The sequence below is a fragment of the Melanerpes formicivorus genome, unplaced genomic scaffold (genome assembly GCF_026170545.1).
Source record: "Melanerpes formicivorus ecotype bairdi unplaced genomic scaffold, bMelFor1.0.p_v2 SCAF_98, whole genome shotgun sequence".
Taxonomy (NCBI): Eukaryota; Metazoa; Chordata; class Aves; order Piciformes; family Picidae; genus Melanerpes; species Melanerpes formicivorus.
The window spans coordinates 1,241,494-1,265,129 of NW_027142450.1; the positions used below are offsets into that span (position 1 = coordinate 1,241,494).

Here is a 23,636-nt window from a genome sequence, read left to right on the forward strand (position 1 = left end):
CCCAAAGTTTAACACTAATCAAGCAGCATTAACACTTCATGGATTTCTATTCAGAAGGTCACCTAAGTGCCAGGTACCAGTAATACTGAGTACCTCGGTGCCACTGTAATATTTAGATTATTGTGCAGGAAGCTACATAAAACTCTTACCTCTTGAAATCGGATGTTTGGGAAAGTGATATTTCAAACAGGGAAAATGAATGCATGTAATGGCTCTATGACATACCAAAATAAGGTGATGGTTATGTGAGACAGGAGATACGAAAGATTTGTAAGCTTCTCCAAAGGTTCCTTGACAGAGTGAAAGAATATTCTGTGAAGACACTCAAAACCACTTCCTCTTCCCATGCTTCTTTTTGAATAATGCATGGTAAACGTGCTTTTTCCCTACAAGGTGACTCAGCAACTTCCTGAATATGGAGTGTTATTCCATCATGTGTCCCAAGAGAAGAAAGGAGCAGGAGAAGACATCATCCTGGGAATCTGTGCCAAAGGCATCATTGTGTATGAGGTCAAAAATCACACAAGGATTGCCAGTTTAAGATTCCAATGGCGTGAAACAGAGAGAATTTCAGCTCATGTGAGTTGGAATCAAGTGAAACTCTTTACCACTCTACTACTTTACTCCCCTTCTGTCTGACACTTGTATAAATTCATTGCATTCAGATCCAGAATTAGACTCTTTCTCTACAGGCAAGTCTAAAATCAAGGCTGGATCTGGATGTGAATACCAAGATGTTCAGTTCTTAGCAAGTTTTATTTCTGGAATTTTTACCAAGGCTAGCATCAAATTACTATAAATCTGAATAATCTGGTATTAACTAGTACAAAGACTATGCCAAACCTCTTTATGGCATATTCCATGCCCTTTCCTCTCTTATCTTTATTTCCCTTTCTCTTTCAAGTTTCCTAACATCAGATCAAAGGATCATGTCTCCCTCTTTCAAGATCTCATTATTCCCATCCTCATCTCTTAAGTATGTTGATGTCTGTTAAAAAATGAGTATTGGTGACAAGATTGTGACACCTTCTAAAGGGCATTCTGCCATCACAGTTATATCAACCTACATTATACAGGGTGTAGATGTCAAAGGTGTCAACCTGCATTACCTGCTTCTCAGGTTGTTTGCTCTCCCAGAATGTCCCTTCAGCCTGTTGAAGATATTTTCATTTTTATATTAAGTTAATGATATCAACATCTGTGGGCCAAATTTTGCTGCTTCTATAAACCTGTTTTCCATGCAAGCAGTCTCCAAAGGCTCTTGACTTTCAACATGGGGGCAGCACACTAACAACTGCTGAATTTGCAAGAGTAGAATAGAATAGAATAGAATAGAATAGAATAGAATAGAATAGAATAGAATAGACCAGGTTGGAAGAGACATTTGAGATCATCGTGTCCAACCTATCATCCAACACCACTTAATCAACTAAACCATAGCACCAAGCACCCCATCCAGTCTCCTCCTAAACACCCCCAGTGATGGCGACTCCACCACCTCCCCAGGCAGCACATTCCAATGGGCACTGTCCCTGTGAAGAATTTCTTCCTAACATCCAGTCTAAACCTCCCCTGGTACAGTTCGAGACTGTGTCCTCTTGTTCTGGTGCTGGTTGCCTGGGAGAAGAGACCAACCTCCTCCTGTCTGGTAGTTGTAAAGAGCAGCAACTCTTCTCCAGGCTAAGCAACCTCAGCTCCCTCAGCCTCTCCTCCTAGGGCTTGTGCTCCAATCCCCTCACCAGCTTTGTTGCCCTCCTCTGGACATGTTCCAGTAAGTTTACTGCACCCAAAAGACACACAGCCTCGCTTAAGTACAACTGGACAAACGGACAAGATTATACAAATGAACTTTAAGGGCCTCAGTGCAATGACTGATATATGAAACAAGTTGCCTTTTTTTTTTCCCCTTTAGAGAAAAAAATTCATTATTGAAAGCAGCTTCAGTGGCAAGAAACACACCTTCATTACTGATACAGCAAAAACATGTAAATATCTACTGAACCTCTGCTCTGCCCAGCACAAATTCAATGCACAGTCAAATTCTAGGCAACTTCGGCAAACTTCATCAGGTGAGGTATAACTGCACTTTTGATGTTCAAGCCACAGGGCAAGGTTACACTTTAGGAAAGATGCATTCAGTGAAACTGAGAGTCATAACCTGTCATATGAAATTTCTCACTTGCAGACTAGAAAATGAAAGTTATTAGTATGTAAATCTAATTTAGCGTGTGCATGCAGAGGGTGGAGAGGGATTCTCTTATGATAATAACTGTGTCACTAAGCTCAGATTAAAAAAAAAAAAAAAAAAAGTGTAATTACACTTCATGAAACCTGCTGAGAATTCTGAGGAGACATATCAGCCTTATACCAAATGTAACCTAAGAAATGTTCCACACCAAAAATAAATACAGTAGTGCCCATGTATGCTGTTAACTGACTTTGAATGTGACAAAAGTTCAACTCTGCAGTTCAGTTCCGGGGCAAAATAATAAATGAAAGGCACATCTGTCACATGGACAGAAATATGTAGCTGCTATCTGCTCTTAGATTTTGCCAAGCCTGTGAAAGATACAACTAAATACATTCTTAGACTTCAGATTTTCTGTAGTTTCTAAGACAAGGCACCACTCTGCCTAGGGCAGTTACATAGCACTTTTCACCCACAATTTTCAGCATGCTTTGTAAAGATAGTTGAGGATCTTTATAGGGAAACTGAGACATAGAAGAAATAATAGCTTAAACTGACAGCTATTATCACTGTCTACTTCAGAGGAGCGACATAAGTTTTCACCGGCTCATCCATTGCCTTGAACAGCATCATAACAATTTAAAACTGCTGAGTATTTGACCCAGTAAGTTACAGCAGGAGAATCAACTGTCATGCCTTATCTGCTGAGATTCTCCTTTCTCTACTAAAACTGTAAAAGTGTTTGCAACAAATTATATGATAGGATGTAACAGGATGATTGATAAATTCCTTCTTTCCCACTAAAATTATTTAATGAAAAGTAAAATTCCACGTGTGCAAATTTGTTACCATGGAAGAAGGTGAAGAGATGGTCTGTATCTTCAAGGCACCTTTCATTGCTTGGGCTTTTAGCTTCAAACGTAACTTAGTGGGATTGTGATATGTAGTATACAAATGAGTGCTAATAGTGAATCTTAAAATTTCCTCTTTCACATTTGCTTGTGGTAATATAACTCAATAAAATTACTACATTCCATATATAAGGAATAAAATGATTGAGAGTGAAGAAAATTATAACCCACATTTGATTACAAGCAACCCAGAACACTGAAGCAAACCAGACTTACACAAACTGGGTGATGGCAGACTCTGAAGCTTGACGTGTGCTTGCTGTGCCAGAAAATAAGGCTTTGTGAATGCAGTGACAGACAGTAGTCCAAAATGCGGCCTTTGCCACCAGAGTGAGGCTGTAAGAGATTATAAGGCTCTTTTTGCATGAAGGAATCTCTTGCTTCTGCTGCACTGTTCAGATGTATAAGTCATCATCTCTTCAAAACTTGCTAGCAATCCCCTGCTTTGAGATCACCATGGCAACAGTCAGGCTGCACTAATACTGTGGACAGTTAAGCCTTCTTATACTTTAACAAATGCTGCTGATCAAAGTCACTGCAGAAAGAGGAAGCCTTGGTTTAATGCTGCAGAGTACTGTTCTAAAAAAAATTATATTCAGGCTAATATTTGTTAAAAAAACAAATACACAAGAGGTCAGCTGTCACATACAAGCAGAATTAAAGTCCATATTTGTGCTAGGCTGTACCAAGTAGTGTTCTTGTTTTGCTTTCCAAAATGTCTCCAATTGCCAGCTGTCTCCTTCAAATTCCCTCTCCAGCCCACTAGCAGAGAGCCTAAATACGTTAACAATGCCTCCTTCAGCACTATCGTGTTGCAGGGAAATAAAATCTTTTGAGAGGATAGATTCATGTATAGCAAAGCCCAAATGTCATTGAGCAAGTAGTAGATTTCACACAGAGGTGGAAAAATAGATATCAAGTATTGTCACCAAGATGGTCTACAATTAAGCTTAACTTGTGCAAATCACACAGAGCAAACAGCTGCTTAGTCCCTCTCTGAACCTAAAGAGAGCATGTATTTGTAGATCTCACGTCTTCTCAGATATATTTATACCAGAGCAGGGAGCCAATATGTGAAGAATAGGAAACCAACAACCTGACTCATTCAGTCTCCTACAGACAGGTATTTCTTATAGATTTCTTATAGATTACTTATACAAAATGTACTTTATGTATTTAGGTATAAATTACACAGGTTGTACATTTGTGTAAGGTGGTTTGCAGTATAATTCATAGAACTCAAATCTAAATACAGCATATACTTTCTATGAATGAAATGGATTGGAAACCCTTTCCGCTCAAGGTCATCAAGGATACTGGAACAAATATATCCATGGTGTCAATCTTTTTTGCTGGCATGTTAAAAAGATTAGAGAGAAGGAACCTTTGATCTTAAAATGACAGGATAATATCAGTGGATTTATCTTTCCTTCCTCTCCCTCTCTCCTTTCTTATTCAGAGGAAAGTAAATTTGTGGAAATAGACAAATCGAATTCTGCATATGCAGCTCAGCGTGAACACCTTGCCCTGATTCAGAGATTGTCTCGTTCAGAGAATGTGCTCTATGGAGCAAACCTGGAAAGCCTTTCTGCTGGGTTAATGAGCAAATCTTGTGATAACCTCAGTGTGGAAACCAACAACAGGACTAGAGACAAAAGCATTCTTGGCAGGTAAGTTTTCTTTTTCCCTCTAAACATGTAAGAATACCCAGTCATACATTCTATCTTCTCTCTTTTCACTAGCATTTATTTATTAGCATTGGTGCATTCAATAGTGTAGGTGGTTACTGTAACTGCACAGTCTCAAGGCCTTTGGTGAATTCTAGTGCCTTTTAGAATACTTGGAGTTTGAATAGAGCCAAGGAGAATATGAATTACCAGGAAAATTTACAGACATGCTTTTGCCTAAATGGACAGCAGGGGAAAATGAATCATGCTGACCTTATATTGTGTTTTCCTGAGGCTACACTGAGTTTTTCTGATGCCTGCACTGAGCTAGGAAAAAAGCACAAGGGGAAATCAATTTTGAGTGGTCTAATAGTAGCTGTTACTGGGAAGCAAATGCTGGCAAGGGGAAGTACTTCTCCCCTACAATGAACTGCAGCCCAGAAATCAGAATACTTGTTGGAAGGCTATAAATGTGCACATCCCAACTCAGCTCTGACAAGCTAATGACAAAGAAGAGTGCTAAATACCGTTAGTAATTTCTTACTGTAACACACTCTTCATTTCCTGTTGTTCAGATCCACATCAGGGCTATCCCAGTCAGAAATGCACATCAATTTGAATGGAAAGCAAAGGAGTTATGACTACCTCTCTATCCATTCAACTCAGAACACAATCAGTGGTGAGTACAATAATCATAATAATCATAAGGGCAGGTAGTACTCTTCCATATTTGTTGTTTTGATAGCAGGAGACCAAATTCCATTCTACTTACACATTAGAGAATATAATTTTATACTTCTAGTCCTGAGAATCAATCCAGAGTTCAGCAAGGCAAGCTGTTTTTCTTCCATTTCACTCCTGCTTTACATCACGATGAGTGGTAAGGGACTTCATGATAAAATTATTCTATCAATGGTGCTTAATGCTCTTCAGAGACACAGCTCGGTACACACAGGGCTCTCCTGTGGGCTAATAACCCTATGATTGGAAGTCCTCATGTGGTTTGCAATTAAGATCTACAGCTCAATAAACACATGGGTTGACACACTCCAGGTTCTTTTGTTCTTGCATTTGCATGACACTAAATGGAGTTAGAACTGGATACCTAATGTTCTGATAAAAGCCATATTGCATGCACACAGTAAGCAGATCTATGGAAAATGAAGCTATGATTATTTGGCTACCCTATTCTAAAATTAGAACTGTGTTTTAAGTACACTGTGGCAACTGCACAATGCTTAGTGTTAAGGCTACAAAAATCACTATCGCCATCAGTGCCAACTGGATTGCGCCTACTGAGCCTAAAGAGATCACAGGGACAAAGGCTCAGAGTTTCCACAGGAACCCATAGGAGATTTTGTGTCCAAATCACCCTTATGTTCAGTGAGCGCAATATGCCCCATTACCCTTTCGATATCCTAATCTTAATAAAAAAAAGTTGCAGATAAATGTATAGTCTTTCAGAAATGAATACAACAGGAAGACCTCACACATCCACTGTACATATTTTTTTCCTAAAGAACACAAATTTCCAAACACATTTGAGCTTTCTTCCTGAATGATATTGATTCAGAAGTAGTGGCCCCATCAAAAACAAGAACAAAATATATTTTTCATTCTTGCAGCCCCACTTTTGCAAACTATATGAATCTACTGTCTCCTTGCATTAATCTGCATTTATTCTAGCAGTTTTGTTTCTGCAGCACCAGGATCACCAGCCATCCAGAAGGAGGTTTTGCTAAGTGGTCTAGAAAGAGAAATAATTTGTGTCAGCCTAAAGCGTGACTCAAAGAATGGATTTGGTAAGTAAAGAACACGAATGGTATGTATTTTATGGTAACTATCAGATCCTAGTGCTAACACTGAAACTTGCAGACTCAGTCTGGGCAAGACTGTATCCTTTATCACATAACTTATTCTTCTCATATAATAAGACCACCAATCTGCATGAAGAACTTGGAATTTTTGAGACTGAAAAGGACTAAATACATAAATCAAGACCTATCAGAGTATTTCAAGTTCTTTCAAAGTATTAACTCAGACCACAGAGGTCGAGGGGACCAAGCACTAAGAGTAGAATGAAAGGAACAAGGGTCTGGTTTGGTATCTGAAACGCATGCACAGTTATTTTATTTATTTTAGCCCTTACCCAGGGAGAGATGAAGTGCTGCAAACCATTTGGGTATTGCCTGTAAAGGTGTGAAAAATTCATACACAAGCTTAATGTGAATGTTTTCCAACTTCTGGTTTCTTACCTGGATAACAACTTTGTATATAATCATGGAATCATAGAATGGTAGTATTTGGAAGGGACCTGCCAAAACAGGACTACTTAGGTCAGGTCACATGGGACCGCATCCAGACGGGTCTTGAAATTCTCCAGAGAAGGAGACTCCACAACCTCTCTGAGCAGCCTGTTCCACTACTCTGCACTCTTACAGTAAATAATGTGCTATTACACTGTACCCTGTTCTTGTGGATGAGCTCAGAGGACCATCAAGTTTCACAATTGACCATTAATACAATTAAAAATCAAATTTCTAAATGGTGCAGGCCTGTGTGGATTGTCCTTGTCCCAAACCAACCTATTCTATTAGTGGGAAGAATATATTCTGCAATGGGCAGAATATTTGGAGCTGGGACAGTGAAATTGAACTACTTGAAAACAGACCTAATTTTCTTAGATGTCTCTTACATATCCATTAGAAGTTGACTTGATCTGCCTCAGGGACACTAGATTATGTAGAACAATTCAAATTTATCAAATGAGCTTTTATATAATTTTCCTCCTGCAGATGTAAAACCCTAAGGTGGATATAGTTCATAACTCTTGCAAGAAAGTAGTTGGAATCTTGAAATTATGTTTAAAGAGTCATCAAAGTCAGCAACACACTTTAATTAAGTCAGTTTAAAGGTCTCATGAATCAAGACCTGGTTGCTCCCCATTCTCCAGATCATGTCCAAAACCTATGCCGTTGGAGTAAGAGCCTTTTGTGTTCCTATTTTCTAGTGCTGGCAGCACCTCTGCATTCTCATGCTATCTCATTTTTGCAGGATTTGTAATTATTGGAGGAGAAAATGTGGGAAAATTAGACCTCGGTATCTTTATTGCTTCAATTATCCCTGGGGGACCTGCAGACAGAGCTGGAAATATCAAACCAGGTCATTGTCTTTACTTTTTAATTAGAATCAAAGTACTTCCATGGTTTAAATTTGGCTACTCTGGATCTATTTGCTTATTTAGATGTGCTTTATCTCACTTTTATCCTTTTATTTTTTTGTTAAGGAGGACGACTCATCTCTGTGAATAATATTAGTCTTGAGGGGGTTTCATTTAATACTGCAGTTAAAATCATCCAGAATTCTCCTGATGAAGTGGAACTCATCATCTCTCAACCCAAAGGTATAAAAAGGCAAATGTCTCTGCTGGCTATGGAACACTAATAGTTAACTCAGGACACTGGTATTTATTAGGCACTGAGATGCAGTAGTACTTGGTACTGAGTGCCAGTTATAATAAACACAGGCTAGCAGTGAAAATAGTCAACTTGAAGAGGGTGTGATGCCTGTCCCAGACAGTGAGGAAAATATCTCTTATGGGCTGCACTCCTGAATGCCAAGGGAATGTTGGCATTTCTTTCTCTGACAGAGAGTCACAGCTCTCCGCAGTCATGAAGCGAACACGTTTCTCCATGCTTATAGCAACAGCACTCCATTTTATGATGACTGACTCATCATTTTATAGATCTGATTTCACAACCACACTGTTTATGCTCAGCAATGTTTTATTTTTGTATGGTCTTACAGACATGTATGAAGAAGGAGTAAATGAAGAAAAGAATCTATCAAGAGGAAACAGCACTAGTGGATCTGAGATCTCCTGTGTAGACAGTGGGAGAAAACAGATTCAGGATTGTCATACAGCTCTCCCCAAAGAACAGAACATAAATACAGATGAACTTGAGAAGGCTCTTTCCTGGAGTTTAGCGCCAAAATTGGGTCCTAGCATTACAGTTCCTTCAGCTGATAGACTGGATGTGGAGGTAACTGAGATTTTGATGCTGCTCAGTAATACAACACCCAGCATATATCTTAACAAGATGTCAGATATATTAAGAATGGGAAGTGAACAGGACTTATATTTTTTTAAAATGAGGAAAGGAGGGAGAAAACCTAGGGATATGTTACTTGTTAAATTACATTGGAAATGTCAAAATGCTTGATGTTTAGAATATCTGAAAAGAATAGAGAAAAAGTTCTCCCTTTACCAGTAGAGGGACAACATTTTATTTTCTTGCAATCTTTTAAGTTTTAAACCAGATAGAACAGCAGTACTTTGTGTCTAATTTCCTACTAGAAGACAACTTCCCAATCTATACTCAGCTTATGCATGTTTTGACACATTATATTTTGAGTAAAATTAGTGTAAGCTCAAAATAATATCTGGGATAAAACTGGTATCACTCCAGTGACAGCAGGATCAAGCTGATTAGAATTTCTTCTGGCAATTTTTTTATTACTTTTCCTGCCTCTTTTTTCCCCCTTTTTTGTTAATTGAGATGCTATAGTCTCATTAGTGTTTATATTTTTGAGACAGGAACCTGATTCTTCCAATTTACCATCTCCATCTGAAAACAGCTCAAAGGAAATCTATACTGTGGAGCTTGTTAAAGAAGACGGGACCTTTGGAATCAGCGTGACTGCAAGTGTTGCTGTTAATCTTTCAGTGTGTCTGTCAAATTGTAACACGACCAAGAAACACTAGGGAAGGGTATTTATTTGCATAGTTTGGAAGCTGGCCGAGAAGATAGGCTGAGAATAAAAATAGTTAGCATGGCACATTTCTAACCTAAGTGTCCAATTGATTGGCAGAGAAAGCATAAAGTAGTGGCTCTGCTCCTTCCTCAGTTCTTGCCTGCAGAATCAGTGAAAGAAGTCCATCAGCATCAAGCACAAAGCAGTACAAGACTTTCATCCTTATTCAATTTGAGAACAAGACCTATCACTCAAAGTGGAGTTTGGACATGGAGAGATATATCCAGAGCCTCTAGAAAACACAGTGATGCAAAGAATTCTCTAAATCATGACTGGCTTTACAGTTCCAGAAGCCATCCCATGGTCAGGGGTTGAAAACTTAGCTGTGTGGACATCAGATATTCCATACATTTTATTCTGAAAGAAGAGGAAGGGCCCTAGTAAATTGTATTTCCCAAAATAAGGAAATGCAGTTCTCTGTATATTTAGTGGACCAGAGAAGGCAGAAGTGAAAACTTTCTGCCACATCTGAATCATAATTCCTTGTCCTGGCTATCAAAGTTGAATTTACCTCTCTTTGCTGAAATGGAGTGGGAAACAACAGATGTTTCATTGCCTGCAGAAGAAATCGAAGGCTGCTTTTTCATCTGAATTTGGCCAGGGGAAGTAGGTGGACAGAACATGTTAAGCTGGAACTTCTCTGAACTATAGTCAATGAAGTGTCTGTGCAAGTTCCAGTCCATGCTTTATATGCTATCTGAAAGGTTAATAATTGCATAGTTTGGAAGCTGGCCTAGAGATTGATTGAAAGATGCAACCCCATCTTTATGTTAGCATAACTGAAAAATTTATGAAATGTTAGTTTACTGAGAGTTTTTACATAGCAATGTATAAATGCAATGCATTTTCCTGGGAAAATAAAACAAGATTACTGCCTAGGGACTAGGCAGTAAATAGGACTTTAGAGTAACATCCTTTTATATATATTCCCCCCACCCAATATTTAAGAAAATGTAATTCCTGAAGCAGTTGCCTTGTAATGTATGTGTAAATTGCTTGCATTTTTCTCACAAGAAGAACCTGTGAAGATTCCACTGTAATTTGTGGTCATATGTTTTGCAGGGTGGAATTAACACTAGTGTGCGTCACGGTGGGATATACGTGAAGTCAATTATTCCTAGGGGACCAGCAGATAAGGATGGACAAATAAAGATAGGTAACATATCTGACAATAAAACTCTGGCAAACAGAACTCCATGTTAGTGTGGAATGCTCGCCACAGCAGCAATGAAATGCATTTGGGATTGGAGGTCATAGAAATGTTAAATGTAATATTAAGTCCATCATTCCTCATCCTGTCCTTGTATTCCATTGTAGATATCCCACTGAAAAACTAGGAGCCTCATACAAATATTGTACAGTTACTTTCTGTAGCTGCATATCAGGCTATAAACTCTGGCATCTACTGTCAATGCTGCTATGATAACCAGATACTATCATTGCATTTACTTACAAAATACCCTGGTATGTTTTAAGTGGGATAGAATGTTGTACAACAAACAGTATTATTTTGATACAAAGCAGCATAGTTTGACACATATAGTCATGAAGATCTATTGCAATGTGAGTAGCCTCAAGGTTTATACCCAGAATTTGAACATTAAAGAAACCTGATCCTTTTTTTTTTCTTTTTCTTTTTTTTCCTTCTTTTGTCTCAGGTGATCGTCTGCTGGAAGTAGATGGAATCAGCCTTTGTGGCATCACCCACAAACAGGCTGTGGAACACCTGAAGAAATCTGGGCAGGTTTGTACAACAGCAGAGCTCAGTAAGTTATCCATCAGAATCAACTGCATTCAGTATGAAACACAGTAGCAAAGCTGAGCTAAAAACCCTTCCTCCCCACCCCACCCAACCGCATTCTACTGAAAAGTAGGAAGACTTAGGGTCACTATGTTCGACATAACTGTAACCTGTTTATCATTTCTTTAGATTGCCAAACTGGTTCTAGAAAGGGAAAGCTACCCATTGGCAGAGCCACACCTAGCTGCTAATAACAGAAAAGAAGACCAATGTACAATTGTTTCTGAGGCAACGTCCTGCACAGATGGTACCAAAGACTACTGCTTTTTGACAGATGGTGAGTGACCAAAAAGGAACTCCACCTGACTTCTTACTATGTGCAAGAAAGGAAGGAATGAAAATAATTCTATGGAATTTCTGTGAGTTAGAAGGCACACTAAATCCTCAATAAAAAAAAATAATGTTCAATATTAATGACATTATCAAAAATAAGTTCTAAACAAAATATTTCTGATGCATGTAGAGTTACAGTTCCTAGATATACCTGAATTTATCCTAGGCATACATACTGTATGTCTTAGCCTTCATGAAATGTGGCTGGCAGGGAATATCCATTTCTGTACTCTACAGCACTCTCAGGCAGGAGGCAGCTGTGTTGATGTTGCCAGACTGTTACCCAAAGAGAGCGCCACCAACAGAGCTGCTAATGCAATGTCAGTGACAAAGCTAGAGTGGATTGCTGCCCCAGGGCAAGGACTGGAGAGTGCCATCACTTTATTTCTTAAAAACAGAAGATTCAGAGGTCAATTTCCCTGTATTTCCCTGTATTTCCCTGTATTTAGCCAACAAATAAATGCTGTATCTCTTACTGTAAAGCTGTCTTATAAATATTAAATTTGCACCGTACTTTCCCATGAGACAGTTACTACTCAGCATTGTCCCTAGTGGAATGGGATTCAGCTGCAATATCGTATTTGGGAATGGGTTGGTCTCTTATTCTTGTCTGGACAGAGCAGTAACTCAAATTCTAGCATCTGTCCGTTAGTGCAGGATTTAAAGTAACATCAGGTAGCTACAGAATAGTAAGATCCACCCAGCACTTACAGAAGAATGTTTGAAAAGGATAGCATTCAAACCTTACAGTGCTGGTACAAAAGGCTGCTTGCTTCATGGTCTTGTAACAGATTGCATAAAGTCCATGAACACATGGTAAAATAGAATACAGATCTCCTCATTCTGCCTGTGCAATTTCAAGGGCTTACCTAAGTTAAAAGAATACCAAACCCTTTTTGCCATTAGTATCAGTAGCTCAATCCCTGCAGCACACAGAGAAAAGGTCTAATGAGGGTATAATTTACACCAGCTCCTTAGGGGGTTCATATGCCATGGCTCCCATCCTTTTCCCAATCTATGCTTTGAACAGGTAATATATTTGAAGTCAAACTGACAAAGAATTCTGGAGGCCTCGGCTTTAGTGTTCTGCAAATGGAAGAAGATGCTTGTGAACACCTTGGAGGACCTATTGTCAGGATCAAAAGACTGTTTCCAGGGCAGCCAGCTGAAGAGAATGGTGAAATTGAAGTTGGGGACATTATTTTAGCTGTGAATGGGAAACCTACTCAAGGACTTTTTTATCAGGTACCAAGCACTGGGACTCCAAACGGGTGACATGCTAATAAAGACAATGGGATGAAACAGTATTTAAATTTAATTATCACCAAAAGGGGTCTTCTCTAGAACTCTTATGGAGAACTTCCCTCCTAATAGAATTCTTATAGACTATTTCTTCTGCTATTTAATGTATAACTTTCTAAGACAGGTGGACAAAATCTATTGTAAGATGCACAGCAGTTGTTAATTAGTTGGAATCTTTGTAGCTGTTATGCATAGTGGGAACATTTATTTCCCTATAATCATTTATGCTTAGTAATGTCATCTTAAGTACCACGCTGCACATTCAAACTTCTATCAGGTGAGGCAGATCCAGGGTAACATTTTCACCTGGAATTCTGTATTCTTGTGAAGAAATTAAATAGTACATGTGGATTTTTTTTTTCACCATAAGCTTTTCACCTTATGAAAAATCTCTGAGTTTTGTGTGCAAATATACATTCAGTAGATAAGATTGGTAACAAATAGAAAATAATGAAATCATGCACTTTTCCCACTTACAGGGTCATTCACATTAAATAGCTAGGTCAAAAGACAAGGTATTGTTAAGTCCTTGACACCTGCGGCGGTGGATGGGGGGCGCTGCAGTTGTACTTTATTTTTGTCTGTGGAGCTGCCCTTTTCTAGCGCTGTCTTGCTCTCTGACCTACAGCCTTTTTACTTAGGTTGTGGAGAGGGGAAGGTACAATGTTTTGGCCTACAGCATTTTATTTTTTGTGCTCTAGATTAAGCATTTCATCTCCCACTATAGGTAAAACCTGAATGCCACTGAACAGATATGTCAACAAGAGTCTTGGAGAGTCTCCCTTTGGTTATGTCAATATGGCAGCCTGTGGAGCTATGCTGATATAATTGACTGAAGATGTGTCCCAGCCACATGCAGCTTGAAAGAGTCTGTCTGAAAGTTTTGTTTTCTTCAAGAAAAGAAAATGAATTAATATAAACCTATCTGTGTTTTGGTGGAACAAAAGGTTGTAAACAGAACTGACTTTGCTTTACAGAAATATTCACATAAAAACTATGTTCCACTTCCATGGCGATCATACAGTAGTGAACTTTGGCTGAGAGGCACAAATAGTAGAAATCTGGCATTCACACAATAAAAATTGTCTCCATCTCATTTGGTAAAAAGACATATACTATAGACTGTGTTCCATAAGAAATCTAACATTCCTTCTTCCTGCTTAGGATGTCCTGCACTTGTTGAGAGGAGCTCCTCCAGAAGTCACACTGCTACTTTGCAGACCACCAAAAGGTGTTCTTCCAGAAATAGAACAAAGTGCCCTGGTAAGGCAAAACTTCTATCAGTAAACTTACTTCTGTAAACTTGGAAAAAAAACTACTACATTTTCTCTCCAGTCTTGAACAAAGCAATCTACCCTTTTGTCCAAGGCCCTCTTTCCATTTCTTTCTCTTCCCAGCTTTAAGTCAGTCCTTAGAGTTTAACTGATAATTGCGTGTCAATCAAAATAATAGAAATCTTACAGATGTTGGACTGGGACAAATGTGTTTCACAGCTTTTCAAGTGTAGTACTCTCATTGGAATGAAAAAGCATATGCCCAAGCAGATATTCTAGCAATGCTTTTACAAATGCTCTACTAGGTCCTCAGCTAGAAAGTGCAGACATTTTTGACTGCAGCTATTATAATTGATGGGCTTGAGGTAGCTATACTACTCACAAAAGCAGAGGAAAATAAAGACTTTTTCCTATCCAGGGTACCTCTTAATATAAACACAAAAATAAATAATGGTTTAAATGGTTAAATTAAAAAATTGTTTCAACTGGCCCCAATAATGGTTTCAACTCCCACCCATTCCCCCCTCAACCAACCAACCAACCCCAACCAAAAATAACAAAACAAAAAAACCCACAACAAACAAACAAAAATAAACCTCCATAAATAAACCAACAGAACCGAACAACCCCAAAACAGCCAAACAGTATAGAATGCAGAGATTGAAAGAGTGCTATTGGCATTGTTATTTCTGCTTCTTTAACATAACTCATGGACACATAAGCAAGTACCCTTATAATTAAACTGTTCCATGCAGAATCACCCCCTAGCCACCCACCCTCCCCAGTTCCTGTCCCACCGGGATTTGTAAGAGCTGTCAATGAACAGAAATGACTGTCAAGACCATCTCCAGATAACAAACAGGCTCCTGTTGCTCTCATGCAATGTGCTCTTTGCTGATTTTTATGGTCTGTTGCACAGGAGTCAAATCTGGAAGCCAATTCTACACAATGAAGAAAACACAGACACATATTTGCGGCATGATATGAAAAAGAGGCCACCTCTAGTAGAGAATTTATTGGGAAAACTGAACTTGTGTAGTAGTTCCCTGGCTGGAACTCCTGAAGAATGTGGAAGATAAGCACAAAGGCAAAACAATTATTTAGTGTGAGAGTAAATCCCTCTATTTTTCCTTCCCTCCCTTCCAGCTACCGTTTGATATTTTCACATTCAAATGCTTACTGATAACTGAATCTTCAGAATAATTTGTTATAGAAGATGGGAGATAAAAAAAAGGAGTTACACTAACTTCTCTGTTATTTTGATAGACTCCAGCACCATCTCCAATTAAGGAATTTGTGGCAGAAATGCCAGGCAGTACAGAGGTAGGAAATAGTATAGATCAGTCTACTGATGGAGGTAGCACCTCTACAGACCTTGAAGATTGCTTGGATTCTCCAGTGGCAGCAGATTTCAGTGATCCTCCTGAAGAAGACAGCTCCACTTATGAAGAGCAGGAAGCTGAGTTTCAAGAGAAAATCACACAGAGGCTTATGACGCCCAGGGAAGGTTTCTATAAGCATCTTTGGAAGTTTCATAAAGAAGCTGCCAGTTCTGAAGTCTCCCACTCCCTAGAGGAAGAAATGAAGCAGAACTGCTACTCACCATGTGAACTGGGATGGGCCAAAAGGTAGGGAATACTGAAACTCTGCAACTTTTCCTTCACCTCTTAGTTTGAAAGTGAATTGCTTATGTTTAAGTACAGGGTTATCTGCTTCTAATCACTACTGATTACTGAAGATTTTGTCTTACCACCTCATTCTGACTATCCTGATCTGCTATTTCTGTTTAGGATTATCATCTTATAATTTTGTATAAGCCTGCATTGCAAGACAGTTGTTTGAGCACTGCACTACTGTGGTAATTTATGCTGTATTCAGCTGAACTGGCTGCAGTTTGAAATCAGTGGACAGCCTTTTGTTGACTTACAGGAAAAAATACTTTCTTATTTATTGTATGATCTTATAATTTCAGTTTTCTCAGTGTTAACTAGGGAGCAATGGTTTTTTGTCTTATTGTTGAACTTTTGCTTTCAATTTTTTTCAGAGAAAATGCAAAAAATAGTAAATAAAAACAACTCAAAAGTGTGATCAAGGAGAATAAAAAAAAGTTATTTCTCTGGTCTTTAGAATGCAATAAAGGCCCTGAGCTAGAGGATTGAAACAGTAAAGTACAGTGCAAATGGACTCAGCCTTGTTTTACCCTCTTCTGGATATACCAGACATTGGTGCCCAGAAGATGATCAATTCCATTCTAATTATCTGTCCCAGTGCAGAAGAATATAAATTATCAGAACAGAAAGGATTGCTGGAAAGACAAGTTAAAGGTGTCCTAGAGGCCTTTAACTTACAGCACCAGTAATTTTATCTAGAAATTAATTTCTATTTTGCCATACAGTCATTTGAAATCCTTTTGTTACTCTCAGCATTCATGAAGTACAGAACCAGACAGTCAGGGACTTCAAACTCTGAAGACTCACTTTATAGCTGACTGCAAGTCACATGGGATAATTATGGCAATTCATACTTTTAGCTCCTCTCTCTTGAGAGGAGAAGGTTTGCTCACATTCACAAGAGAAGTTACTACTTACAAATATGCTCTTCTACTGCTGAGAATAAAACTAGCAGAAATATGTCCATAGGAAACATGTTTGCCAAGCGATACAGTTTCAACAAAACGAAGTTTATTGTGGGAAAATATAAATTAGAAGAAAAGCTTTGGATTCTTCCCAAGAAAGAAGTTCTGAAATAATTGTTTTAGTTTGGTATATTGTCAGTATTATTTAGTTTCAGCTTTTGTATTTTCAAAAGGCAGCATAAGCAGTTTAAGATAACATGCACTTAAAATAATATTTTACAGGCAATCTCAGTTTAAATGATCATTCCAACTAAAACTATATAAAAGATCCCAGAAGGGATTAATTTTGATTAATGAAGTAATTTCTTCAGACTGCTCCAAACTCCTCATGGATATGTAAAACTTTTCTGATATTAATTTTGCAAGTGTCCTGCTCGAGGTTTCACATAGAAAATTCCTTTGACGACTCTTCTTATTGCCATCAATAAGAGCCTTTGAAAAAGTTGCTTTGACAAACTTTACCTCATAGTTTTCTCCTCTGAAGTGCAGCTGCAGAGATCACAAGACTCCAAAAGAAAGCAGAGTATTGGAGTTTATGTATGGGCCTGCAGCACCAAGGCTTAAATTATTTACTATGGTGATGCAGAGACGGGCTAGAAGCTGTGCTACAATTAAGCTGCTGCTGGCTCATTGCCTTGAGCTTGTGTAGCTCCGCCAAATAATATTCATACCCTTTGAAGATCAGTCAGCACTGACACCCATATTGACCAACATCCATTGTACGCACTCTTTTCTTTCCTATCTCTATAAGAAAGGACCAGACTGGATTTTCTTTTATCCATAATATTCTTTTAAATTATCCCAAACTTTTTCCATTGTCTAGCCATTAAAGCATAAACTATCAGCTTCACGTTTGTGTTTGCTGTACTACTGGAGCTGGCCAACTTCTCATTTCCATCCTGCACAGATATATGCTAACAGACTAGATTGCTTCCATCACTGAGGGCATATGGCATGAGCCTACAAGTTCTTATTTTCAGCAGCATTTCAGATATATTTAAACCAAATGCCTGTTTTGCTACTGTGCTTTTTTTTTAATTCACCCTGAACAGAGGCAAATTTTGAAACAAGACCTTAACACTGGGGATCTTCTGTGATTTAATATATGGCACAGAATTTGTGCTTGTTTTAGTTGTGAATGTTTGTTTGGGAGTAAAGATTGATATGAAGACAACACATACTTAAAAACACATGCTTAAAAAAAGATAAAAATTAAAAATTTCCAGCATTTCTGTTAGCTTTAATTGTAAATGTAAATTGTAAATTGTAAATGTAAATTGTAAATGTAGCAGTATGACAAGGGGCAATGGTTTGAAACTAGAGAAGGGCAGATTTAGACTGGATGTCAGGAAGAAAGAAGCTTTTTACTGTGAGGGTGGAAGAATGCTGGAAGTGGTTGTCCAGGGAGGTGATGGGGGCCCCATCTCTGGAGACATTCAAGGTCAGGCTTGATGGGGCTCTGAGACAGCTGATCTAGTTGGGATGTCCCTGTTTCCTGCAGGGGGGTTGGACTAGATGACCTCTAGAGGTCCCTTCCAACCAGTGCATTCTAAGATTCTGTGAAATTTGGCAGAATTTGGTTGGATGTGTTACATAATGCAACAGGAATACAGTAGATTTCATTGATGACAATGACCAAAACAGTATGAAACATAACACATACGATTCCAGTCTTGACTTGAACATCCAAAGTGCTGAATACTGTCTGAAATATCATGGAATAAAATCAATAAACAGTTCAAGTAATTGAACAGATCTATTGCTTTCCACAGGACAACTGTAGTGCTTTGAAGCAAGTGTAAGACTAAAAGCAAGCTTACAAAAAAAGAAGGAAGGACTTGTATTTTTTATGGAGAGAAAGGAATCGGTTTGTATTTCACATTTCTGGTCTATGCTATAGTTACCAAGGAAAGATCTGTAGAAGCCAGAAATGTGGCTGGCATTCCCTTTTCAAGAGAAATGCAAATATGAAAAGTATAGTAACATTGTAACTATACCATTTACCAGATAATTGTTTATTGTGGACAAAAAACTGTTTATTGTGGAGTTGTATTATTGTTTTCAAGAAGCACTCAAAGTACCAATTAGCGCCTTAAAAAAAAAAAAGAATGCATGATTTTGCAAAGGCTATTTTTAAATTCTGAAAGCTTTGTGATCTTCTAACTAGCTTTGCAAAATATCAATGACTTATTTATTTTTATAGTAACACTGAAGGACCCAGATGGCAGTTTAATATCATAACCAGCCCTTCGGTTAAGATTAAAATAAGGTCACGTATAAGCAGCCAGCTTTTCAGTGGCCATCTAATAAAGCACATGGATGAAAACCCCAGCACTGCAATCTTCCTATTTTCCAGCTACATATTTAATAAGAGTGATGATAACCTGTAGAACACAAAATGTATGCCTGAAACTCTCTCTCTAACCCTTATTGATGAAGAGTATCTCACTATCAGCTCAACATCTGTGACCTCAGTTTCACGGGAAGGAAGCTCTGAGACACTCTCCCCAAGGACAGTTCCACAGCCACGTGTCTCTGGTCCCTTCTCATCATCACCATCTGCTAGAGAGAACTGTGACAGTGACAATGAATGGGAAGACTTGGACGAGCTAGAGGAGGAGAAGGAAGAAAAGGAAGAAAGGGTATGTGATAGGCACCAGATTATTATTAAGTAGAATACAACAAGGGAAAAGAAACAACATTTAAAATGCAGTATTCTTAAATATAAATTTTAACTCATTATCTTTGCTACTTCTGCATGGATTTTTTTTACTTTCCTGAATGTCTACAACCTTCAAGTAAAGTAGACCTTCCACTCTGCCCATCTGTCCAGAATTATATACTATTTTCCTCGAAGGCTGCTCTTGCCACAGAACTATTTCTTCTATTTTCCACCATTCTGCAGTATTATTCCTAGTTTACAAAGGCCTACTTGGGTTCTAAACCCTTGTGGAAAACCACTGTGTAGTGACACTACTCTAAGGTCCTGATAAGAAAGTATGATCCTTATGCTAATTACTATTCAAAATATAAGTCTCAGTCCACATACTGAATATCTTGCATTCCTGCTGACACTAATGAGCTCTGAAAGCTTCCTAATTTAAGAACACAGAGGACAAAATTTATCTCCAGCTGTTTCCCTCAGTGGGACAGCAACAGCAATAACAATAATAACCTCTGCACCCTACTATTGCCGTGCTTGTCAGCTCAGCAGAATCCCAGTGTCTCTTTACACATTTCACATGCCAAAATTCCAGTCCTTGATGGCATTCTCTGCCTTATTAGGCCCTATCAATCAACCACTACAAAGCTCACTAGGTCAAAAGAGGTAAAATTAATTCTGGAATAAGCCAGTGACAAATGACAAAAACTGTTATGTATGCTTTTATTTATGTCATCTGAGGATCCGATTCCTATCTGCATGTGAAACATAATGGAAAATGTTAATAAAGCAAAAGAAAAGCCTACATCCAACCTGTGTTCTGCTTATTTTAACAGGAAATGGAGATCTTTGTAACTTTGACAAAGTCAGAGAACAATGGTTATGGATTCTCTGTAGTTTTTAACAAAGTGGACGCCTGCCTGTATGTTGATGAAATCTTGAATGACCCTGCCCTATCTGATGGAAGGCTAAGAAGAGGAGACAGAATCATTATGGTACAGCAATTCTTTCAGTCATACAGAGGATAAAATATTTTCAGATCAGAGTCCCTTAGCTTTAGAATTATTCTTCTTTTATGGTCCAATTTATCACATATTTAGCTGTGCAAGTGCAAATGAATCATATAACAGATGCAGTTCTACTGACTTCAGTAGGACAAATTTCAGACCAGGCAAATAATGTGATTCATCTAGTAACAATGTACTGAGACTTTCAATGCCTTCCTAATTAAATGACATAGAATTAACGTAGTAAGATAGGTAACATACAAAGGATGCAGGAGTTATATCCTTTGTATTGTATGAATAAAGTCCATTTACAGTCTGGTTCATCTTCAGTTTGTTGCATTAGACTTCAAGAGGAAAAAAAAAAAAAAAAAAAGAGAACTATTTTTATGAAAGCTCTACATTCATAAAAATAAAAGTTCCCACAAGAAATCTTACTGCAATCTTAACTGTTGCATTCAGTGACATAAATACCACAGCAAAGCGCAATATGAAAGCGAAAACTTAAGTTCATACATAAAATTCAGGGTGGAGGGAGAAGTACATGATGATCAATGAGATCTATAACATGATTTTACTGATTTGTCATTTAGGTGAATGGAATTGATGTCACATCTTTACCATGCAATGAAGTCCTGACTTTACTGCAAAAATCCCCTCCTGATCTGCACCTTGTGGTTGGCCGAGCTGACAGTGATCCACGTCCCTCTATTAGGCCAGATGAGATTCCTGAAATTACTCTCACAAAAGGTGCCAATGGACAGCTAGGTGTGTGGTAAATACTATGTATGCTATTTCGGACAGGGATTACAGCAGTTGTAAGAAAATCCTGACTGTGGTCTTTGATCAATATGATTATGAATGACAATGACACTTTTATGCTTTCCTCCATCACACATGACCAAGGAACAGCGAGTTTTATTTTGAGTAAGGCTTTAAAGGGAAGAGTAATATCTCTTACTAGACCAATTAATACAGTTAGGAAAATGATCTTTCTATTATTATGCTATCTGCTGAAATTTTTGCCAGATGTTCAGTCTCATATTTTTTCGTTACTGCTGTAGAGAAGTTGGTGGCGGTTAGATAAAAGTATCTACTATCTGCTGAGATACATAAAGATCTGTTTGGATGGAAAGGGAAAAACAAAACAAAAAAAAACCCAAACCAACAACATTTAATAAGGACAAAATGCCAGTCAGGACAATCATTTGCTATCAAAAAAAAAAATCTCTCCTCAAATCCTTGATTCACCACAGACACAAGACTTCATCTACACTGGGCAATATAAGTGATTAAAGAAATATCCATAGAGTATCTTGATATTTCTGCAGTACATGGCAAGTGCTGCACACAAATAAAACTGTAAACTCAGGAAACTGTACAATATATTTGCTTAGGAATAGCAGCCTGTTTCCAGTTCAAAAGCTAGCTTGTTTGGAGATTGTTTGAGTTTTGTAGCACAGTTCAGTTCTGCACTGCAGAGGTATCTCCTGAGTTGTTGTATATCTCCCTTCCCTATGGCACTCTACAGACTGCAAGTCACTTAGGCACTCTGGTAGCAAGTGAGTAGCTGCTATGCAGGTGTCTTATACAGATGACTATTAGACATCAGGTGAAATAAAGCACTCCTGAAATGCTGAGGCATAGAGATGGACAATACCGTTTAAGTTTTTTCCATACTCTAACATCTAATTGCATTCCACCTTCCCAGTCCAGATCTTATACCCCATCATTATGGAGCAAAGCTGTTATTTATAGTATTAGTGATTTGTTCAGCCCATATTCCAATGCCCCACATCTACTCCATTAGGTTCTGTGTCACTGACAGTGAAATGCAAAACATGCTGCCACAAAAGGTGCTTTCTCTGCATTATTCTAGGCTTGAAGTTGACAGGAGGAGCTGGAAGCAAGTTGCAAGGTATTTATGTGCTAGACATAGTGCCTGGCTCTCCTGCCAGTGTGGAAGGCAGTTTGCAGCCACGAGATCAGATTGTTTACATCTGTGGACTGTGGACTGAGGGCATTAGCCTGGATGATGCAGTGAGAGTGTGTGAAGCTGCCACCCAGAATGTTCAAATCAAAGCCACAAGGTAAATCTGAGCATACTCAATCTCAATTCTAATGCCGAAGCAGGTTTCTAAATTTTTCATCAAGTTAAACAATAAAACCAAGACAAACTCTGAGCAAAATGCTTCAAAGATCTGAACACTGCAACCTGATACATAACATCCAGATGATATCTTAACCCCTTGTAATTACAACCAACACAGCAAGTACAAGTAGGCTCATGCAACACAAATAAGAACTCTTCAAACATCATCATTCAAACACAAATGTGAATTCTTCAACTGTGAGGCTAGCTACCACTTCCAAATATCCTGTTCTGTAGGGAAAATCTTTGTACTTCCACCACTAGTGCTAATGTCTTCTGTACAATTTCAGATTCATTACTACAGACACAAAACTACCTTTTATGGGAAACTCTGTTACTTCAACAGCTAGACATATTAGAAAGGTATCTGCAGCATGCCATGAAAAGTCATCCCAGGCTCGATCTGTAACCTGCAGTTAAGAATTTCTCTCATGAATTCTTGGTTGTACTTTAGATTCATTGTGTTCTGTAGTTTGAAGTAGCATCAGCAGAGGTCCTGGTCTGATACAGAAACAGCTTCCAAAGATGAACAGTCGAATTATAACTAAAAAGCATGTGAGTAAGTTACATAACCAGAGCAAGTGATACTAAGTCTGTTGCAGACCTCTTGATCTAGTTCACATTTTTATCTGTGTTTTATTAACTTGCACTGGTCTAGCAAATGAAGAAAATACAGCCTTATTACACTTCCTGCTGTACAAGCAAATAGTAGACAAGACACCCTGATCATAAGAATTTACAGTCTAAGACCAATCCAACTTTCTAACAGACCATTCCAACTTTATAGGCAGACAAAATGTACGACAAAGCAGTTATGTATTTGGACAGAGGGTGTAATGTGTATTTAATTTCCCCAACCCATTGACATAAAATATTTCACTGTTGTTAAATA

At 38.3% G+C, this 23,636-nt stretch overlaps 1 protein-coding gene across 5 annotated transcripts in view; it reads left to right on the forward strand.

Moving 5' to 3' along the window:
- FRMPD2 (FERM and PDZ domain containing 2) overlaps window positions 1-23,636 on the forward strand; it is a 74,367-nt gene that overhangs the window by 32,228 nt on the left and 18,503 nt on the right. For 3 of the 5 annotated variants that reach the window (XM_068166167.1, XM_068166168.1, XM_068166169.1), the window contains 19 exons: window positions 394-579; window positions 1,913-2,069; window positions 4,559-4,769; window positions 5,342-5,445; window positions 6,470-6,568; window positions 7,821-7,928; window positions 8,053-8,169; window positions 8,574-8,809; window positions 9,364-9,468; window positions 10,644-10,737; window positions 11,240-11,325; window positions 11,512-11,659; window positions 12,746-12,960; window positions 14,182-14,280; window positions 15,558-15,919; window positions 19,382-19,568; window positions 20,425-20,583; window positions 21,186-21,360; window positions 22,472-22,682. In XM_068166167.1, coding sequence (XP_068022268.1) covers window positions 394-579; window positions 1,913-2,069; window positions 4,559-4,769; window positions 5,342-5,445; window positions 6,470-6,568; window positions 7,821-7,928; window positions 8,053-8,169; window positions 8,574-8,809; window positions 9,364-9,468; window positions 10,644-10,737; window positions 11,240-11,325; window positions 11,512-11,659; window positions 12,746-12,960; window positions 14,182-14,280; window positions 15,558-15,919; window positions 19,382-19,568; window positions 20,425-20,583; window positions 21,186-21,360; window positions 22,472-22,682 — 3,059 coding nt within the window. Of the gene's footprint in view, window positions 1-393; window positions 580-1,912; window positions 2,070-4,558; window positions 4,770-5,341; window positions 5,446-6,469; window positions 6,569-7,820; window positions 7,929-8,052; window positions 8,170-8,573; window positions 8,810-9,363; window positions 9,469-10,643; window positions 10,738-11,239; window positions 11,326-11,511; window positions 11,660-12,745; window positions 12,961-14,181; window positions 14,281-15,557; window positions 15,920-19,381; window positions 19,569-20,424; window positions 20,584-21,185; window positions 21,361-22,471; window positions 22,683-23,636 lie in introns of those variants that run through there. The other 2 variants (XM_068166170.1, XM_068166171.1) reach the window with 2 other exon arrangements.